Source organism: Berghia stephanieae, chromosome 2 (genome assembly GCF_034508935.2).
Source record: "Berghia stephanieae isolate SIO BIC M18660-M18661 chromosome 2, UCSD_Bste_1.3, whole genome shotgun sequence".
In the NCBI taxonomy this organism is placed as follows: domain Eukaryota; kingdom Metazoa; phylum Mollusca; class Gastropoda; order Nudibranchia; family Aeolidiidae; genus Berghia; species Berghia stephanieae.
The window spans coordinates 64,444,712-64,465,793 of record NC_088361.1 but is presented as its reverse complement, the minus strand read 5'-3'; the positions used below and the strand labels follow the sequence as shown (position 1 = coordinate 64,465,793).

Genomic DNA, 21,082 nt, shown 5'->3' with positions numbered 1-21,082 from the left:
ATATATATATATATATATATATACTATATAATATATATATAATATATATATATATATATATATATATATATATATATATATATATATATATATATATATGCAGCCCATTTCTAGTGTACTATCCAGATTCAATCTCAGTTATAATTTTTATGCAGATGATACACAAATTTATGATTCAGTATCCCTTAGTAATTTACAATTCTAAATACAACGAATTTCGAGTTGTTTTAATGAAATTAAATCTTGGATGTACCAAAACAAGTTAAAATGAAATGATAGTAAAATTGAGATCTTAATGTGTGGAAGGCCAAGTATCCTTAAACTGGCAAATAAATCACCTATTACTCTCAGAAACAGTACAATAGAATTTTCAAATAAAGTAAAAAACCTTGACAAACATCTATGTCCCAAATAGAAACTTGAGGTCATGCAATGATCAATCAATCCTTGTCAAACCTTAGCCTTTGCGCGAAATAGGTTAACAATCTTTTCAATTTTCGCCACCCCCCCCCCCCCCCCCGCCCCCCATTTTTGAAACTTTCAAATCTCGCTTAAAGTTTTATCTTTTTACATCATACTTTTATCATATTTTGGTGTTGTCAAATCGCGTGCGTATCACTTTTCCATCAAAACCTGTCTTACCGTAATATGTTTTGTTGTATATCACTGTAAAACGCCTAGAGCCTGTGACAACGGGGTAAAGCTCTATATAAATGCCATTTATTATTGTTATTATTATTATTATTATTATTATTATTATTATTATTATTATTATTATTATTATTATTATTATTATTATTGTTATTATTATTATTACTATTATTATTATTATTATTATTATTATTATTATTATTATTAGTAGTAGTAGTAGTAGTAGTAGTAGTAGTAGTAGTAGTAGTAGTAGTAGTAGTAGTAGTAGTAGTAGTAGTAGTATTATACACCTGCTAGACCATTCCGATCTCAAAATGGATGTCTGATTAATGTTCCCGTATGTAAACTATCTCTAGTTGTAAAATCTTTATATGCCGCGACCCCAAAAGTAAGGAACAATTTTGAAATAGAAAAAAACGCCCCTGAGCTCAGTAATTTTTTAAAAAACTTTTGACAGATTGAACAGAAATTTATTCAGTTTTTATAATTGAACAGACAGCAATGTCGCTGATACTATTTGGACAAGATTTTTGTTTGCCACAAAACACTTTGTCATTGTGCCAAATCTTACAGACCCAGTTCAATTATTGCTGAATGGAAATATAATCAGAGAATAAAAACTACTTCATATCCAGCAGGTTTGAAATAATGCTCTTTCTCATCAGTCAAATGTTGTAAAAATATCATATCATTTCAGTACTAGTTCTTTTAAATGGACCAAGTGTTACTTAAATGCTTTTAAAACATTAGTAACAATACATTGGACATTACACATCGCATATTCTTTGGGATATAAATATTTAAAAGGGAGAAACAGATAAAAGCATAGTAAACTCAGTAAGGCTCGGACTCCGGATGTTGAAATTAATCTTATATTAATTCTTTACACTGACAGGATGGCTTCAACCATTGCTGAAAGATCTCGTCCAAAACCCCAGAGTGGCTATCGCACCTACTATTGACATCGTTGATGAGAATACTTTCGAAATCCAAACGGTACCTGCAAATCTGGGGGTATTAGAATTTGAGTACTTTTCGTTCGGCTGGTTATACCTGTTTCCAAGGATTAGAAAGATGATGAAATCAGCAGCAGATTCCTTTCAGTAAGAATCATCATCATCATCATCATCATCATCATCATCATCATCATCATCATCATCATCATCATCATCATCATCATCATCATCATCATCATCATCATCATCATCATCATCATCATCATCATCATCATCATCATCATCATCATCATCATCATCATCATCTTCTTCTTCTTCTTCTTCTTCTTCTTCTTCTTCTTCTTCTTCTTCATCATCATCATCATCTCAGCAACAACAGCTACAAAACAGCAGCAGCAGCAGCAACAGAGGTCACAATAGGAGTTACGGCTTTGGCCTCATTTTAATCATAATCATTATGATTAATTCGACGCCACAAGATCACCGCTATAAGTAATTATTGGAAAATGTATTATATGCAGAGGTTAGTCTTTGTCAATATTATCAAATATGACGTTGTAAGCCCCTCTCAATATTCCCTTTGGGAATTCTGTCAATGACGTCAAAGAAATAACAATGCGAACGCTTTACTTACAAAACACCTTTTCTTTATGTCTCTTGCACATGTAATTATGATATTATGTCGCAATTGACCAGTTAACCGCTGTACTCTGGAAAGACTTGTATTTAAAAATTTGGCCAGAAAACACGTCCTTCAAATGCCGATCGATTAAAATGACCCTCGTTTTGGAAAAAAAATATCAAAGTTGGGATTTTTTATCCTACCCTTGTAGGTATCATTATATTAGAATTTTCTGGCCATTTTTTAATACGAGTCTTTCCAGAGAACGGCGGTTAACTGGTTGACTAGATTTACATCTAACGTTTAAAGTCAACATTACAAGGTACAGTAAAACAGGGTCTTTTGAAGTATAAGAAGCAAAAGTCATTCTAACAAATGATGGCATTTAGCTAATATCAAATCTTATTAGCTTTAATGAATATTTAACTCTAACCATCTGGTTCACCCCGAAATAATACCGTTCTAAGACGATTGGTCACATTTCAGATAGATAGTGTTTACTTCATTCACCGATATATTCGAATAGTCAGCAACCTGTCATAACGTATCAAACCTAAAAACAATTTTGAGCCTCAGATTCAAGAATTTTGACAAGATAAGGGTCAATTTAACAGAACAATATTATATCAAGTAAAAAGTTTTCTGCCAACCAAAAAAAATGTGCCTTTTAGTGAGCACAACGCACTAAAAACACCAAAGGAAATTACTTCTTTATGGGAATTGCAATGGTTTTTATATACAATCAATCGTCAATAGTGCTAAGGGTAATATATACATGATATTAGTTTCTCAACTATAGCCATATTGATGTTAGACCTTTGGTTTAAATAAGTACGCACAACCTTGATACAGTAGAGGCACTTAGACATATACTACATCGTTTACATACACATTCAACTCAGAATAATTGAAGTCTCGTTTTCCAAAACTCGTTAAGTCGATATTTTTACTTTTTGAAATTTTCCATCCATGAGATAAATTGAAATATTACAGATTTTATTTTAAGTATCAAATGACAAATGGCACAAGAATTTCCTTAGATTTGTGTGAATTTGAAGTTTAATCATGATAAAACAATAACAATAGAACGAATGAGAAATTTTAAGGGAAATAATCCTCAATATCTCAAAATGGGAAAAACGGAGTTCGGTAGTTTTGGAAAACCACTTTTCAATTATAAATAACCTGTCTGAATTTGATGACACAATGAATAAATCAAGCACGCTTATGATCTTACAAGTAAGATATAATTCACTCGACATTCAATGCATACGTTTATGATTTAAAACACACGGATCTTAACAAACAAGAATAAACAATATTTTTTGTAATTTTATAATAATATCACTGATAAGGATACACTCAACCACTGTAACGATGTTAACCGCCACATCCTGACCAATTAGACTCATTCACAAACGTTCTTACTTTTTTTATTATCCGTAGATCCCCAACCATGGCAGGCGGTCTGTTTGCCATAAGAAAAGATTACTTCTTACATCTTGGTACATACGACCCAAATTTCCGTCTTTGGGGTGGCGAAAATATCGAATTGTCTTTAAAGGTAAGCCGGGATTGAGACTGTTAAGCTCTTGGTGTAATCTAAAATATGAGTCAAAACGTTTTATGCATGAGACATGAATGCTTTCTGAATTTTGTATATTTAAGACTATATTGTATGTACTGCATACCACATTGTGACAATTAGCTCCTGGTGAATACATTAAAGCAGTTATCGTTTATGAGAATTTTGAGCATGGACGTAACAATGCATATCCTTTATCCAGCCATAACCTAAAAAAGCGTAGTGGTTGTCGTAAGGCCGTATCTGAACGCATTTTGCCGTATCGTAATAGGGCGGATTTTTTAGCCAACTCTGGCTGTAACGTATTTCAGCGATTATTTTCTCTTTGAATTTCACGTCTTGTACGGCCTTGTACTGCAGCATAGACTCCTTGCAATTTATTACAGGACGGCTGCACCACGGGTGGTCTGTAAATTGCGATTTATTGCGGTCTGTGTCTTGGTTGTAACACAACTATAAAGTCAAGTTCTCATCATCTATTGACGAGGTAACAAAATCTTGATGCAGTAATTTACAAACAGAATGCGATCATCATAATGGCACACGTTTTGCGATAATCAATGCTAGTTATTCAGTTGAAAAAGGGCAAGGCAGAAAAGGTTGATAAAGTTGATAGTTGAAAGAGCCAGAAAATGAGCTAAAGCCATTATTTTAAAGCTATTTTCTGGCGCTCTAACTGCTATTAGATATTACATAGGTCAATATCCGGATTAATCTACCACGTACCAAGCAATGCCAACGTTGTGATACATTTGGTGCACACAGTTCTGTAAATTGATAAGTTATAGTATCTGACCTAGTTTTGAACCAAACCTTTATGTACCTCTTGAAAAAGATTTGATGTTCTAAGACTTTGAGCCGTAGAACATTGTAATATGACAAAGTAATCCACGGACTCCAGTCCACCAGTGAATCCGTCTACATATTTGATTGAACGTGAAGGGATGATGCCTTGAAAACTGATGCAGGTGGGGGCGGTGATGAAGCAGGTGCTCATGTTTCAATGTGGGAAACAGATGATGAGATTCCATTCCATTACAACTAAACAAGGATATAATGAAGTTTCAGATAGGGTAACTCCAGCGTTCACCTTGATGATTATTTAGATCAATGATTCTCAAAGTGGACGATCTAACCAAACTTAGCATTTGAGGGGGTGGGGTGGGGCGGAGGGGGGGGGGGCGAATACCTACATAGGATGGATTATACTATGTATATATTTTAAAGCAAACCATACACAATAGGTGAACCGTTATTTGCCGCAGCCATACGGGAGGTTATTAAGACTGTTTTACACAAAGATCCTGAACCAGTAATGAAGGCTTTATCTTGAAGTAACAGCACAATTCAAAGGCGAATTGATGAAATGGCGGGAGAAGCTGAGGTCAATTGATTCAGCTTTTGAAAGTGACCAAATTCAGCCTTCAATTAGACGAGTCAACTCTCTGCAAAGATGATGCCCTACTGCTGACCTATGTTCGGTTTATACAAGGCAATTACGTTTGCCAAGAACTTCTTTTTGCATGCACCTTAATTACAGACAACTAGAGGGCAACATTGTACAAAACTATTCGCGATTTTTTCGAAGATAGGAAATTCCAATCACACACGTTGTAGCGTATGCCACAGGTGGGACAGCTGCCATGGTTGGGCGCTTCGTGGCTTTATAGCATTATTGAAGGGGGCTGTGCCAAACATTTCATCAGTACAATGTGAGATTCAAAGACAACACCATGTGGCTAAAAATCTTACCCAGCCATTGCATGATTTGCTGTACATCGCCGTCGCGGCAGTGAATAGATAAAAGCCCACGTGCTCAATACGCGCCTTTTCAAACAGCTTTGTGTCCACATAGAGATTCGATGGCTTTCTAAAGGGAACTGTCTTGTTCGATTATTTGCACTATTCAACTCGGTTGTCGACTTTTTACAGTCAATCAATTCTCCATTCGCCGATCAGCTCAACGAAATCAAAGACAAAGTAACTTACCTGCCTGATGTCTAAGGAAAACCTAACGAACTGAACCTACAGTTACAAGGTAATGATGTCAACATGATTCAAGCGAAATCTTCTTTTTCCAGCTTCATAGCAAATATTCCTATTTACAGGCGCTCCGTCTGCCGAAGAGACTTCCCTAAGTGTCCAAATCTCAAAGACATTGCACAGCATATCTCTGATGACAACATTCGGATCTTCACAGATCACATTGAAAAAAATTGAAGTTGATATGAGAAATAGCTTTGCCAGGACCTCCACAATCTCGTTATGCCAGCATGGATCCTGAGTCCATAGGAGTTTGATATTGACGAGTTGCCTGGATCCACCACCTAAGATGGAACTGCTTGAACTGCAGAATAGTTTTGAGCAATTTGATCCAAATTTCCTGCACATTGGAAAGAGGCTAAATTGTTTTTCATCGCTGTCCCGACGTCATATCTGATGGAGAGTGGTCTCAGCGTTGTAATTCACATTCTTTTAAAGTCCTGAATCGTCTCAATATCGTATATAGAGGGGATCTGCTCATGCACGCACACCAAATTCATCACATTAAATGGGACGGTCACCAAGTTGATGCAATGGTGCATTTTTTTTAGTGCCAATGGTGTGTGAGTGAGACAGTATTTGAGAGAGGAAGAGAGAGAGAGAGACTGAGAGAGAGAGAGAGAGAGAGAGAGAGAGAGAGAGAGAGATAGATTTGCTCAATAATATCGCCCAAAACTATATTTTTGTCTTTGCCTTCCTTAGTCATTTTGTGTTGATGGTGAAAAAGCGGGATTGGGGGAGAGGGGAGCGTGGACTGTGTCACCCAGCCCTAGGGGGGCGATGACCCAATTAAGAACCACTGATTTAGATTCAGGAAATAGAAGTGACATGAAGGATGAAGAATTCGATCCTTCAACACCTTCAGGACAGTTTTTTTGCCAGTTTTTAAAATAGTTGAAAAGTTTTGTCATTGGAAGTGACTCAGGCGTGATGACTGAGCTTCGAAATAGTCACGACGGCAAGCTTATAGCAAGCGTTTGGAAGGATTCGTCGCTAGTTAACTATCAGCAGACAGAATGGCTTGCAAGCTGTCGATCTCCCAATCTTTAAAAGCATGGTGGAATTCAACTTCACTTGGGAGGCGTTGTTCATTTCAGGTCGAACTACGCTGTTCATTGATCCAGACACTGTTGGTGAAAATATTATGTTTGGTTTTTGACATTCGTATTCGATGTCAGCACGTGCAAAAATGGCTCTGAATAAAGACACTCGGCATACAGCCTTTCGCCTGAACATTGCTCAACAATTAGTGAGTGAATATTTTAGCCCAGTTGCAATGTCCTAAGCAACACGATGTCGCTAACATGGATAGATATTTGGTAAAAGACCATTTTTTAAACATTTCCTGGACGTCCCCGAGCATGTCTCGTTTGCTCTTAACTTTTAGTCCGCACAGGAAGTGACAAAGCAAAAGAACCAATAACCGAATGTGCATAGTGACAGATTTATGTTCACAAGCTATATTTTGGAAGTTCCTCGAAGTGTGCAAAGTCCACGTCTTCTGTCAACAAATGTGATGTACAATATAAACAGAGGATTTGGCGACGTTAACATAGCGTATTCTCAAGGTAGTAGGGGGAATTAGGTCCAAAAAACCCTTGAATTGTGCAAACAAGGTTGAAAGCATGAAAATTACATATGTTGTAGAATATGAAAAACCCTATAATTTATGATATAGAACCACTCTGAGAGATCAGTATTAGTTGAGATACAAGGTTTTTAAAATTAGAAAATTTTGAAATGGACGACAATAATTTCTATCATTTTTATTGTGTAAACATTCGAGGCAAGCCGACCAAAGTTGTTTTACGTCATCCTTTGGATTCCCATTGGTGACTATTTTTAGCGTCGAAGCGGATGTTTTCCTTTCCCTTTACTTTCGATTCACGAACCATACAAATTATTTAATCATAAATATTATTCAATTTCACTTGTTTTAAAGGACGTCTAGCGAGCAATATTCTAAAATAATATGAGATTTTTTTTTTCTGCATCTGATTTAATAAGTATAATCAATTGCTCTAAAACGGATGGGCAGACGGGAAGACGAGCAGAGGGGTAGACAAAACAGACTAGCAGAACACAGCTCAATAAATGCCGATAACCGGTGTTGACAAAGGACAGTGCTCCTTCTCCCCTCCTCCTGTTTTCTTTTCTTTCCAAATATACTGCTATAATCATTTTACGTGAGTTAAAACCTATTTCAGTCAAACTTGATGACAGTAAAGAGTCAGCATACCATTTACATTGCTATAATTATCATCATTATCATCATCATCAACCACTATTGCTGTATTGTTGCAAGTTATTTACTTTACGTTATTTACCTCAAAGGGACAATGGGAGAATGTTCTATTTGTACTGTTGTGTCCTTCTGTAAGGCACTGCACACATTTTGCCTGCTGATGATGTGTCTTTAACAGAAAGAACGAAAGAAAGAGAGAGAGAGAAAGAGAGAGAGAGAGAGAGAGAGAGAGAGAGAGAGAGAGAGAGTTATGAAAGAATACTGCATATGCCTAATAAAGTAATGCGTTTGCATGATTTCAGATACACATACAATAGCAAAAATAACTGCTCCCAGAGACTGGGACAAGTGTTTGATGTGCCAACAAGATAACACAGACCGTTTATAATGTCCCTCTAAATGAGATTATTGAAAGTTTAAAACAAAATGATAATAAGTGGCATAAGTATTGTCGTGTAAAATTTAATGCCAACAAAATTAGGCGATTAGAATTAAAGAAATCTAAAAGAATTGCTCTACAAGAATTCCAAACTTCGTCATTTGACTTGGAGGAGTCACCGAATGAATATATTTCGCCACCCACGAGAATAATGAGACAACGTTCAAAATTAGAGATTGACTATAATAAACAAACGTGCTTTAAAAAAAAACATGGAATCGGGAGTACTCCATTCTGTAATGACAACAGATATGGAAGAAAATATTCGTGAAATAGCGTTATCTATAAAAGATTCTGATATGTTATCATTTATTGCCGGAGGAGATTTAGTCGCTCAGGAAGCACACGACCGCCCTATCCCATAAAATTTGTTATGCACGATGCTTAAAAAAACAAGCTTTAATAGATGTCACTGCTGATGATAATCATGATGTCACAGTTCTTGAAAGAAGTCGAGCTTTTGCTAACATTATATCTTTTATAGAAGTGTACCCTGCAACAAATGTGTCGATCGACATGAACCACTGTGGAGCTTATTTCCAGTATTGTCAAAAGTGTCCCAAAAACTCATCAAATGTTCATGTAAGAGAGAATTTATCGGCACCCGATCCAAGTGTTTAAGGTCCGGTTTGCCTTGCACGGACTTATGTAGATGCGGGGTGTGTGTGTGTGTGTGTGGGAGGGGGGGGGGGGTCTTAGGTCAGTACAGTAATGAGTAAAATTCTCTCTCTCTCTCTCTCTCTCTCTCTCTCTCTCTCTCTCTCTCTCTCTCTCTCTCTCTCCGTCGCTCCCACTCACTCCTCTCCCATCTCTCCCGCTTTTATCTACTAGTTACAACACGAAATAACCATCAGTTAGCTACCGTAAATGGTTACCGGTGTATTTAAAGTTTTAGAAGGCACATTGTATTGTCGTGGTTATTTCCTCAGATAAGTAATGCTATATAGGAAAAAATAAAAGTGCTAAAAACGCACTGTTATGATAAATTGCCAGAGTGGTTCTATATCAGGTGTTATTTATACGGGTCATAGCTACCTATATGCCAATTTTCAGGATTAAAACCCCAATGTGCACGGTTTTAGCCTAATTTTCCCTAATACAATGAATATGAAGAAAATATATATTTTTACGCAGTTATTTCCCTTGTTTAATATAGCTGTAATAGGTAAAATCTAAGGCCTTAAACCGATACGTTATAATTGATTGCCAGAGTGGTTCTATATCAGATGTTTTTTCTATGGGTCTTAGCAACCTGTATGCAAATTTTCATGCTTTCAACCCGAATTTGCACGGTTTTAGCCTAATTCCCCCTACTAAGGCAGCTAATGGGAGCGATCTATATTCAGGTTTTCGTCCAATCAAGTCACCGATCACATGATTTGTTGCTCTCCAAGGATTGGATAGTTCTTAGTAAATGTAAACACGCTGGACATGCTTTATGAATTTAGTACATTTAAGATTCTATTGTATGTACTACATCTGTGACGGTTAGCTCCTGGGGAATACATGAAAGCAGTTATCGTTTATGAGCATTTTGAGCAGGGACGTAACAGTTGTTTCAGATATGCTTTATGAATTTTATAGATTTAAGATAATATTGTATTTACTGCATTTGTGACGGTAAGCTCCAAGCTAAAGTAGTTATACGGTTTATGAACCTTTCAATTTAAGCATAGGGGTGATAAATATTTTATGAACTTAATACGCAATGTGGTGTTCATTGCTCATGGGTTGTAAATTTGGTCCATTTAGAATGGGGAGATAGTTCGGTTCAATATCATGAAAGCACGCACAATGGTAAATAATATTCTAGAGTAGGTCAGCATTACGTATGACTGTCGACATAATAATAATAATAATAATAATAATAATAATAATAATAATAATAATAATAATAATAATAATAATAATAATGATAATAATGATAATAATAATAATAACAATGATAATAATAATAATAATTGGGTTATTAGAGCTGAAAACTAGTACTCGCTGATTTAATTACTAAGCATAATCCGTGACACTGCAAAACAAAAGCAGCATTATTTAATGATATATTCCATTATACTAAACTTTACTCTCTGCTTCATGACCTGCATTGGCTTCCTGTTGAGAAATGGATAAAATTAATAGCTTGTGTTTTAGTGTATCGTTGTCTTGAAGGTACTGTCCCTTACTACCTTTCGGAATAGTCTTCAACAGTCACAGCGTCACTTCCTTCCTAATGACGTAAGGTAACTTAGTAACACTGGCTCTAAACTATCGGAACAATGGCGGACGCCGTATGAAATATTTCTCCGACGAGCTTAAACGCGTATCCAGAGGAAAAAAACCCCATCAATTTGATCATGTTTTGACTTTTACACATTCTGATCACAAGGCATATGAAAAGGGAATGAAAAGTTCTAGCCAGCATGAAGAATAAAAAGTAATGATTTTCTTTGTTTAGAACCAAGATGGCCGCCGTTGCCGGGCGCGTGACATCAGACTACTGAATCCAATTGAAAGATAATCAAATCCCCGCCTCTTACGTCCGGCCAGTGATTCCACCAAACTAGTTGTCCCTCGAATTTTGCTGGAATGAGATCCTTTTCTCATTTCGGACCCTCTGTTTGGATCGCCTTACCACAGAGCATTCATGAGAAAGAATCTTTGTCTATTTTTAAACGTTCGCTTAAAATATATGTTTCGATTTTATTAGATGGTATGAGAAGCAAGATAGGTCTGGTTTGTGTTGTGTGTGTGTGTTATGTGTGTGTGTATGTGTGTGTGTTTGTGTGTGTGTGTGTGTGTGTGTGTGTGTGTGAATGATTATGTTTCAGCCAAAGTAATTTGTAATCCAAGCGCTTAGAGTCTGGTGTCTCGGAATTATAGCGCTATAAGTTTTCAGCATTATTATTCTTCTTCTTTATAGGAAGGATACGATCAAGCCTGCAGCGAATAATAATAATAATAATAATAATAATAATAATAATAATAATAATAATAATAATAATAATAATAATAATGATAATAATAATAATAATACTGCATACTTATATAGCGTCAACATCTCATGCAATATGAACTTTAGGCGCATTATAAAAATAGATGATATATAATATAGACAATTACCATAGCTATTAGATACGAATGGATACTTATTCAATTTTTAAAACACTATCAACATAGGAAAACATGTGGGAAAAATCAAGCAAAGAAATTTTTCTAAAGTTATATTATTATGTCTTTAGCCTGCTTTTGAATGCCTCCCGGAATTCTGGATTTCGAATCCCAAAAGGCAATTTATTCGAAATGGAGGGGCCAGATGATGCAAAAAAAAGCTGTATTTAATTTATTTTGGAGAGTGCGTAACAAGAGAACATCTGAGGATGATCGTAAGTTCCGAACAAGGGATTTAAATTCAATAAGTTCATTAAGGTATTTTGGAGCGAATCCATGGAGGCACTTAAAAACCGATACTGCTGAATACAGAAATCAACCGAAAATTACCCAAATCCGCCGAGGTCTACGGAAATCCAACAAGAGACTATGGGAGGTGGGCACCGGTGGAGACGGAACCCAGAAATGTGTGAGGTGGGCACCAGTATAGAGTCAAGCTTGGGATGAGGGCACCAGTAAGCTTGGGATGAGGGCACCAGTGGGGATTGAACCAGAAACTATGGGAAGTGGGACCACTGGTGAGTGAACCAGAGACTGTGGGAGGTGGGTACCAGTGGGGAGTGAACACAGAACTATGAGAAGTGGGAACTAGTGGGGATTGAACCAGAGACTATGGCAGGTTGATACCAGTAGGAATTGAACCAGATACTATGGGAGGTGGGCACCATTGGGGAGTGAATAAGAGACTATGGGAGTTGGGCACCACTGGGGATTGAACCAGAGACTATGGGGGTGGGCACCAGTGGGGAGTGAACCAGATAAAATTATGGGAGGTGGGCACCAGTGGGGAGTGAGCCAGAGACTATGGGAGGTAGGCACGAGTGGAGAGTGAACCAAGAACTGTGAAAAGTAGGCACCAGTGAGGAGTGAACCAGAGACTATGGGAGTTGGGCACCAGTGGGGAGTGAACTACTGACTGTGGGAGCTGGGCACCAGTGGGGAGAATACCCAGAACTGTGTAAGGTGGGCACCATTGGGCAGTGAACCAGAGACTATGGGAGGTGGGCAGCAATAGTGAGTGAATCAGACGCTAGGTGATGGGTGGGGGGGGGGGGGCACCAGAGAACCGTTAGAGGTGGACACTGGTGGGGAGGAAATCCGGAACTATAAAAGATAGACACCAATAGAGAATAAACCCGGAACAGATGAGATATGGACACCAGTGAAAAGTAATCTCTGGACTACTTGAGGTGCGAACCAGTGTGGGAACGAGCCAAGCATGGAAGTTGGATGGCCAAGATTATAGGATGTAAGCATATTGTTCAAGTTTCAAATTTTAAAAATTAAGACTCAGGCACCGGCATAAGATCTAAACGAGTGTGCATGGAAGGTAATAGACAAAGCATAGACCGGTAATCAGAAGGTCTGAAGTTCGATCCCCAGTCGAGGTAGACTGATCTTTTGGGATGTTTTTTTTCTTTTCTTTTTCTTTCTTGCTTTGTCCGGCACCTTTCATACACATCTGTTCAATGTTCACTCCTCCGTGATGTTCGCTCTAGTCTCGGATAGTCTCGGATTCAATCTCCACTGGATGTCTTCTTCCGTATCACTGGGTTCAGTCCCCATTAGTGTCCACATCTCAAAGTCCAAGGTTTACTCCCCTGGTCCCGGGTTCACTCCCCACTGGTATTCACCTCTCATAGCCCTACATTCACTCACTCTCCTCTCTGAGTCTTGGGTTCGATCCCCACTGGTGTGCATCTTTCATAGTCCAAGGTTTACTCTCCACTTATATCTACCTCCCCTAGTTCCCGGTTCAATCCCCACTGGTGTCCACCTCCCACAGTCCCAGGTCCATTCCCAATTTGTAACCTCCCCACTTAGGTTTGGGGTTACTCTCCACTGGGTGTCTTCTTTCTCAGATTTGAGTTCACTCAAATTTCCAAATTTCAAAATCCCACCAAGCTTGTATCTAATCCTTAAGCCCTTTGATCATTCCCCATTGGTTTCCACCTCACATAGTTCTGGGTCCAATTCCCACTGGTACTCACCTCCCATAGTCTCCAGTTCATCATAACGTGATTTAAATCATTTACCCTCAATAACGCAGTTTTTGTCGAGTGATTGTTACGATAAGCTGAATGAAAGTGACTCTGGAGATTGTTAAATTCAAGGTGGTTCGTGAACTGCTTAAGAACAAGTTATTTTTTTTCTAATAGCTTTGACAAGAATGGTAGGTTTTGACGCTGGTCTATATAATGTTTAGAATTTTCTACATCTAATCCTCATTTTTTAATTAGTGGGATTACCATGGCGATTTTAAACATATCTGGCACTTGTCCTGATCATAATGATTGGTTTACAATGTCAGTTATTATGGGAAGAAGCAAATGTAAATTTTCCTTTAATAATTCTGTGGGTATGGGATTAAAGTCACAACTCTTACTATTTCATGAGCAAATTACATTTTCAACGTCAAGGCATGATACCTCCTTGAAACATTACAGTGATTTTACTTTAAGGGGGGAGCGATGTTAAAAATGATTAATTTTGACCCACTTTGCTAAAATTAGATTTTTGTGGGATGTTGTCATATGACCATTTGTCTGCATAAAAAATTGCATGAGAACTTCATCTTCAGTTTTTTTCGACTTAAAATAACGTATTTTGTGACCCATACTATGGTTAAATCCTGCCCTTTTTTAGTTTCAGTGGACTGATTTCATGAAAGAATATCAAATAGTCTTTATAACTAAGTAAAGGCAAAAACATATCAATGAAAAGTAAAAACTCTCCTCTATCTTCAACAACCAATCACTTTGTTCTTAATATGTCATGTGGTCACAATCCAATCAGAGAGCGAGAGGAGAGTTTTCCCCTAAACTAGTTTACTTTGACGTTTAAATGCGTTTTTCTCAAAAAAATCTCCTCCCTCAGTTTTCAACCAATCTCCTTCAAACACAAATGAGTGTCATACAAATACGCAGGTCCCCTAGGAGCCGGATTTAAAAAAAAAAAAAAAATTTATGAGTAATTTGAAATTATGTAACTTTTTTCAAGGGGAATAATCAAGTAATAACTTTGAACTTAATTTTTTAAGTCTCTAATTTAAAAATAAAAAATCGGGCTTCTAGAGCCTCTTTATTTTCCATTTTTCTACCTGTGACCAAAATATTATGACAATCGTTTGATAAACAAAAAAGCCTTTGACTTTTTAAGATTTGCTGCTTATTTTCCAATATGGCGTCGTTTCCATAGCAACGGGCAACTTTTTTCGAAAAAAATTATATGCAATCATCCCTCCAAAACAGGTACATTTTGACTGTGTATAGAAGTTTAGGATATTTCACCAAATAAAAAAAATGACCATTTAGTGTCGCCCCCCCCCCCCCCCCCCTTTTAAAAAAGATTATCTTCTGCACAAATATTGGAATTTTACTATTTTTTTTCAATAAAATACTTTGAAAAGTTTTCAGCTAATTTTTTTTTTTTTTTGGTATTATATTTCGGAAGATTCATTTTGTTTTCTTTGCTCATAAGGTCGTTTATGCTATTTTTAAAAAAAATTCTTAGGATGGGTGGGATTAGTTATTATAGAACTATACAAGTTAGACTTTAAAACAATTAAAGAATTAACAATGTACTTAAAATGTACATAAAATCCCTATGAATTGTAAGTTTGCTTCTTCTCCATTTGGCCTCGGCCCGTCCCTTCTTGCGGCCTTGATATCGAGATTAAACTATGGCGCCGTCTTCCTCGCATTTACTCTTCTTCGCGTCCGAGGGTTGAGAACGTCCAAAATCGGACGATGGGTCGAGAAGACAGCACCATAGTCGTAAGAATCGTTCGTTTGCATAGTGTCGACTCCCTTAGCGATGTCATTCCGAAAATCTGCTTTATTGATTTCTTGAAGAGATCGATAATTTTTTTAAAATGTCTTTTAATAAATAAACTGTTAATTCGTGTCAAAGAATAAAAGATGATGGTCCGAATAACACTTATCGAGGACTGTCAAAGAAGATATTTAAGTTTTATATGTCACAATCCAGTCGATGGTGTGGCCAGATCGGTGTGTTTTTTTTATTTTACATTTTGGGTCATAGTCCGGTCATCAAACATTCTTTTAATAATTTCTGCAGTTGAATTTCTGTGTCGAAATGTACATTAAAATTTCCAAGAATTACCAATAGCAATAACAAAAACCTGAGTGACGTCAACTTCATACTATCTATAGATAGAATGAAGTTGACGTCACTCGGGTCTTTGTTATTGTTTTTTGCCATCCAAGTTTATGAGTTACTCTCACTTAACTGTATTATCCAGACTATAAACGTTCAAGGTATGTGTCTAAGAAAAATACCCACTTTTCAACCACTTGATTAATAGAACCAACACAGAAAACTATGAGTAAACGTAAACGTGTATATGATAGAGACAATCGTGGGATAACTTGTCACCCATCTGGCGGTATAAAATCAATAACACTGATCGGAGAGAGGTCCATTTTATTCACTTCTCGAAGTCCCAGGTTTGAGAGTTGTTTCTTTTTTGCCAAGATGAGAGTCATTTAAATCGGTCGAATTTTGAAGGACGAGTTTTCTGGCCAAATTTTAAAATCTGTTTGTTTTTGTTTTTTCCAGAGTACGGCAGAATAGTAATTGATAATATATTTTTCTTCTATATCTTTCAGCTGTGGCTATGTGGAGGTGGCATCCTTATTCATCCATGTTCTAGAGTAGCACACATTTTCCGGAAGAACAATCCTCATATATATAACGACCACATGTTGAGTTTGGTGAATTATAACATGTTACGCGTGGCTTATGTATGGACACAGGATTATTTTGACCTTTTCTTTAGGAACAAGAATATTTCATCCGAGGACTGGAAGGTAACACTAAATTCAATAGAGAGCGGTGGGGGCTGTCTGAAGCCCGAGATCGTGAAAATAATACTAATTAATAGGTAAAACGGAAAGGTCGAATGAGAAAAGTGCAAAAATGGACGTTTCGACTACAAACCCTTCGTCAGAGAAACAATAAACAAAAGAAGTTTCATAATAAACAAATGAAATGTACACAGGTCAAAGTGATACCAGGCTGCTAGAAGCTGTGGACTGTAAAAAATTGAATATAACAGCTTTAAAAAAAGAACAATATACCAAACACGGAACGTTTTGGGCTCAAACCTTTCTTCTTTCCAGGATTTTTCTACAGAGAGGACCTAAAAATATATCTATCGTCTATCTGGAATTTAGTAATGTATTTATGTCTTTATTGTTTTTTGTTGTTGTTGGCTGAAGAAGGGTTTTGAGCCCGAAACATGCCGTGTTTGGTACTTTGTTCTTTTTTGAAACTGTTATGTTCATTTTTGATTATTAAATGAAATGTAGTAAGAATTGTTTTCAACGTTCCTTTGTTTATTGTTTTGATGACGAAGAGGTTGTACCCGAAACGTCCATTGTCTGCATTTTTTCCATCCGAATCCTTTTCATTTCCCCTTTTTCGTTAGCATTTACTAAATTCAAGGACATTTTCGTGCAGAATAAACATTTATAGTTATCTTTACAATTGAAATTTAATGATTGTATTATTGGATGATATTAAATACTCATGCATTCCTATATTCAGATGTAAATGGACTATTTCACTCCGAAAGAATATCTCTGACAGCAATGCTTAGTGCAACAATAACAAAAATATAGAACCACTACTGTCGATTCTTTTTAAAAGCTTTTGCTATTTATTCAGACTTTTGGTTTTTTGTTTTGGTTTGATTATGAAATATATTTGGAACTAAATATGATATAATTTGAAATATCAGGATGTCACCGTTTTCGTGGTGATAGCGTAAAATGCCTTTGTTCTTAATGTAGAAATATTTGGTCAGGAATTTATGACTTTTGGTGACTTAGAAAATCAGAGATAAAATCATAGTTTAATGGATTGGTTTAAGCCGTTTTCTTTTATGTGGGCCTTTGGGTTTTTGCATTATTAACAAAGCTTGTACAGGGTGTCCCAAAATTGAATACACATTAAAAATAATTGTAAACGTGAGATTCAATAAAATTCAATTGGGTTAAAAGTGTGAAAATATGTATAAGTATAATTTAATTGTGGTTTTTATTCATTGCCTGCGCTCAATCTGGCGCCTATTTTGACCCAGACACTACTGAAAACGCCAAGCATTGGAATAGCACACAGTTTGATACAATTCATGTGGTTTTTTGGGCGCACCCATGTTAATGGCTCCTTTCAGTTCCGCGATTGCTGTGGGTTTTGTAGCATTAATGGTGTCTTTTAATTATCCCCATAAGAAAAAAAATCTAGTGGCGTGAGGACTGGTGAAGAGGGAGGAAATTCAACAAAACAACTGCCTTTCAATCCATCATTGAGAAAGGAACTAACACCGCGATGGTAATGGGGGGGGGGGGGTGCCCCATCCTGCTGAAAATAAAACTCTTTATCTTCAAAGTCTTCTCTAATGCTTGGCATAATGGACTGTTGCATCACGTCTCAGTAAATGAGACCGATTACAGGAGTGTACAAATAAGAACGGTCAAGTTATTTTTAATGTGTGTACATTTTGGGAGAACGTGTATTAAATTTAATTTTCTCAAAACTGACATGTTTTCCTAAAATTCGCATAAATATTTCGTGCGTGCAGTGTTTTAGACCAGTTATTTACTAAACTAATAATATTGTTCCTTAATTATTCATATCATATAAGTAGAACAAAGCCTCTAGAAATGTACGGATTATTTTGGCCTATTATCATTAACCAGTTAAATTCTGTACTCTTAAAAGCAAGGCCCCAGGTTTGAGAGTTTTTTCCAAGATGCAGTTCATTTGAATCAATCAAGATTTGGAGGTCAAGTTTTCTGGCCAGATTCTTAAATACGGGTTTTTCCAGGATACGCAGTAAACTGGTTAAACTGGCATAGTGTCATGGCGATTACGGATTAGCTCCCAATTACGTGACTTGGTTCTGTGTTTGAGGCACTTGCAAAGCGGATGATATAGTGGTTTTTACTAAAGTTCCAATGTATGGAAATGGGACTACACTGATGTCTTGTCAGTGGAAATAACTGCCCGGGACTGGCTGACTCACTGGCGCGACAAGATATGAATGAATGAGTGGAAATAACATTGCTCACGTCAGAGTTTTGGTGGTCTAAAAAACCTCTCCCATCCACACAGAGCCGCCAACGATGCACCGGTTATTGCATCGCGTCGAAGAGAAATAACTTCGACACCATCATGTCATCTCCGCCTGCATCTCGCCATCAATGCCAAATTTTGCCTCCTTGGGCTATCTCTTGTCTTAATAAAAGGAAATAATCTGGAGCAATTTTGATTTCCAATGGTACATAGCTTTTTTCTCGAACGATATATCCGACCCTTTCCTATGGAATGCCATTTGTGAAATATCAATATCAGATTGTTTTATCTAACGATTGACTTGGTTAAGTTTGTCAATTTTTTCTTGATTTTCTTCGCTCGACGACTACTGCGAGTCTGCTTATTATTTTTGGAAACACCACACAGCATCAGTTTCAAATTAAACGCTCAACCCACCTTTGAACTGTTCAACTACCAACACACGAGTCAACATAAACACGCTTTCGCCGTTTATGAACGTTTACGGGTTCACATCTCTCTGTAGTAAGGAACGCGGTCACAACAGGCTGTTTGTTGAACAATTTTGTGTGAAATTTCTTCGAACGACATGTTGGAACAAGGGTTCTTTCAAATTAGATAAAATAAAATCAAGGAATAGCAGCTAAACAAAATTTGGTGACATAATAGAAGAATAAATTATGCACATTTTGATGTATCGTTTTTACTGGTGAGTTTAATACAATCGGAAAAAATCAATAAACGTCAGGACTTTTCAATCACGTCTAGTACGATTATGTAGAATTAATCAATCAGGTTAAACAATTTTTCAAAAATCGGCATTAAATTTTCACAATTTCTGCAATCAACGTTGTCATTGGGATCGGTGTTCTATTACCCTTTACGATGTGTAAAACGGTGTGACAGTTATATTCAAGCTACACGTATTTGAGACTACGCTATTGTTTAGGGCATTTAACCTCTTCTTACCAACTAAAGGAAAATGGTCACCTTTGTTACGATACAATAAATAGTTTTCATATTCAGATTTATTTTTACATCATAAACTTTGAAGAAAGATATTTAATTTGTTCAATTAATTATTGTTGTTTTGTCGAGAGCTTGTTTATTTTAGAAATCAATTTTGCTGCCTGGAAAGCCTGCCAATTTGATAAAATACTGAAAATGATCGGCAAGGAGAGATTTAAAGCAACGTGTACTTAATTGCAGGTCTGATAACCCAATTCATTATGGGCTCATTGTTGTAATGGAAATCTCAAAAAATAACGCACAATATTACATTAGGCCCATAATTGAGTTCGGATGTCAGACCTGCGATATATATATACACGTCGTCTAAAGGCAGTCCTATATCTAACCTTTTATAAGGTAAAGTAAGGTAAGATATAATAAAGAAACTCTCGATACACATTTTCAGATTTCCAAACACCATGAATGAGGCCTATTTTATACACCAAATATTCTCATATAATTTTCAGATCTTTACAAAAGACATTGAGGAGCAGATTAAATTAAGGAACAAATTAGGATGCAAAAAATTCAGTTGGTTTGTTGACAACATCTTCCCTGAACTCTATGTTAAGGGTGTAGGAAAATATATTGGGCCTGTAAGTAGCTAATGACTATCAAAACATGATGATGTTGAGGATGATGTTGATAATAATAAAAATATTACTACTACTACTATTATTATTATTATTATTATTATTATTATTATTATTATTATTATTATTATTATTATTATTATTATTATTATTATTATTATTATTATTATTATTATTATTATTATTATTACTATTATTACTATTATTAGTTTCAAGATTTTTTTGCATGGGATTATTTTTGCAAGTTTCAGCATCAAGCCACCAGTCCACATTGTGTCATACGCAGCAGAGAGATCAATAAACACTGTGCCTGTTTTCAATTTCTTTTCAAATCCATTTTCAATTAAGGAGGTGAGGGCAAGGACCTGCTCGGTTGTGCATCTATTTCGTTGAAACCCTGCTTGTTCAGTTGGGATTATAGGATTCAAGTAAGGGGTTATTCTTGTTAATATCATTTTTTCTAGTAGTTTGTAGAGGCAACACAGTAGAGAGATGGGTCTATAGCTAGATGGCTCTGTTGCTGGTTTTCCTGGTTTGAGGATGGTTATAACTCAGCATGTTTCCATGTTTGTGGGTATTTTCCTTTGTCAAGTATGTCAGACATTGCGGCAGCCAACCAGTTCTTATCGTTGTGTCCAAAGTGTGTTATCATATCTGGATATATGCCATCGATCCCTGTTGCTTTCCCATTCTTC

The 21,082-nt window shown here is 36.4% G+C and overlaps 1 protein-coding gene across 1 annotated transcript in view; it reads left to right on the top strand.

Moving 5' to 3' along the window:
* Positions 1-21,082, top strand: part of LOC144965338 (polypeptide N-acetylgalactosaminyltransferase 5-like) — a 62,733-nt gene that overhangs the window by 21,095 nt on the left and 20,556 nt on the right. The window contains exons 5-8 of the mRNA XM_078900582.1: positions 1,547-1,754; positions 3,676-3,793; positions 16,335-16,535; positions 20,262-20,390. Of these exons, the coding sequence (XP_078756708.1) occupies positions 1,547-1,754; positions 3,676-3,793; positions 16,335-16,535; positions 20,262-20,390 (656 nt within the window). The remainder of the gene's footprint in view (positions 1-1,546; positions 1,755-3,675; positions 3,794-16,334; positions 16,536-20,261; positions 20,391-21,082) is intronic.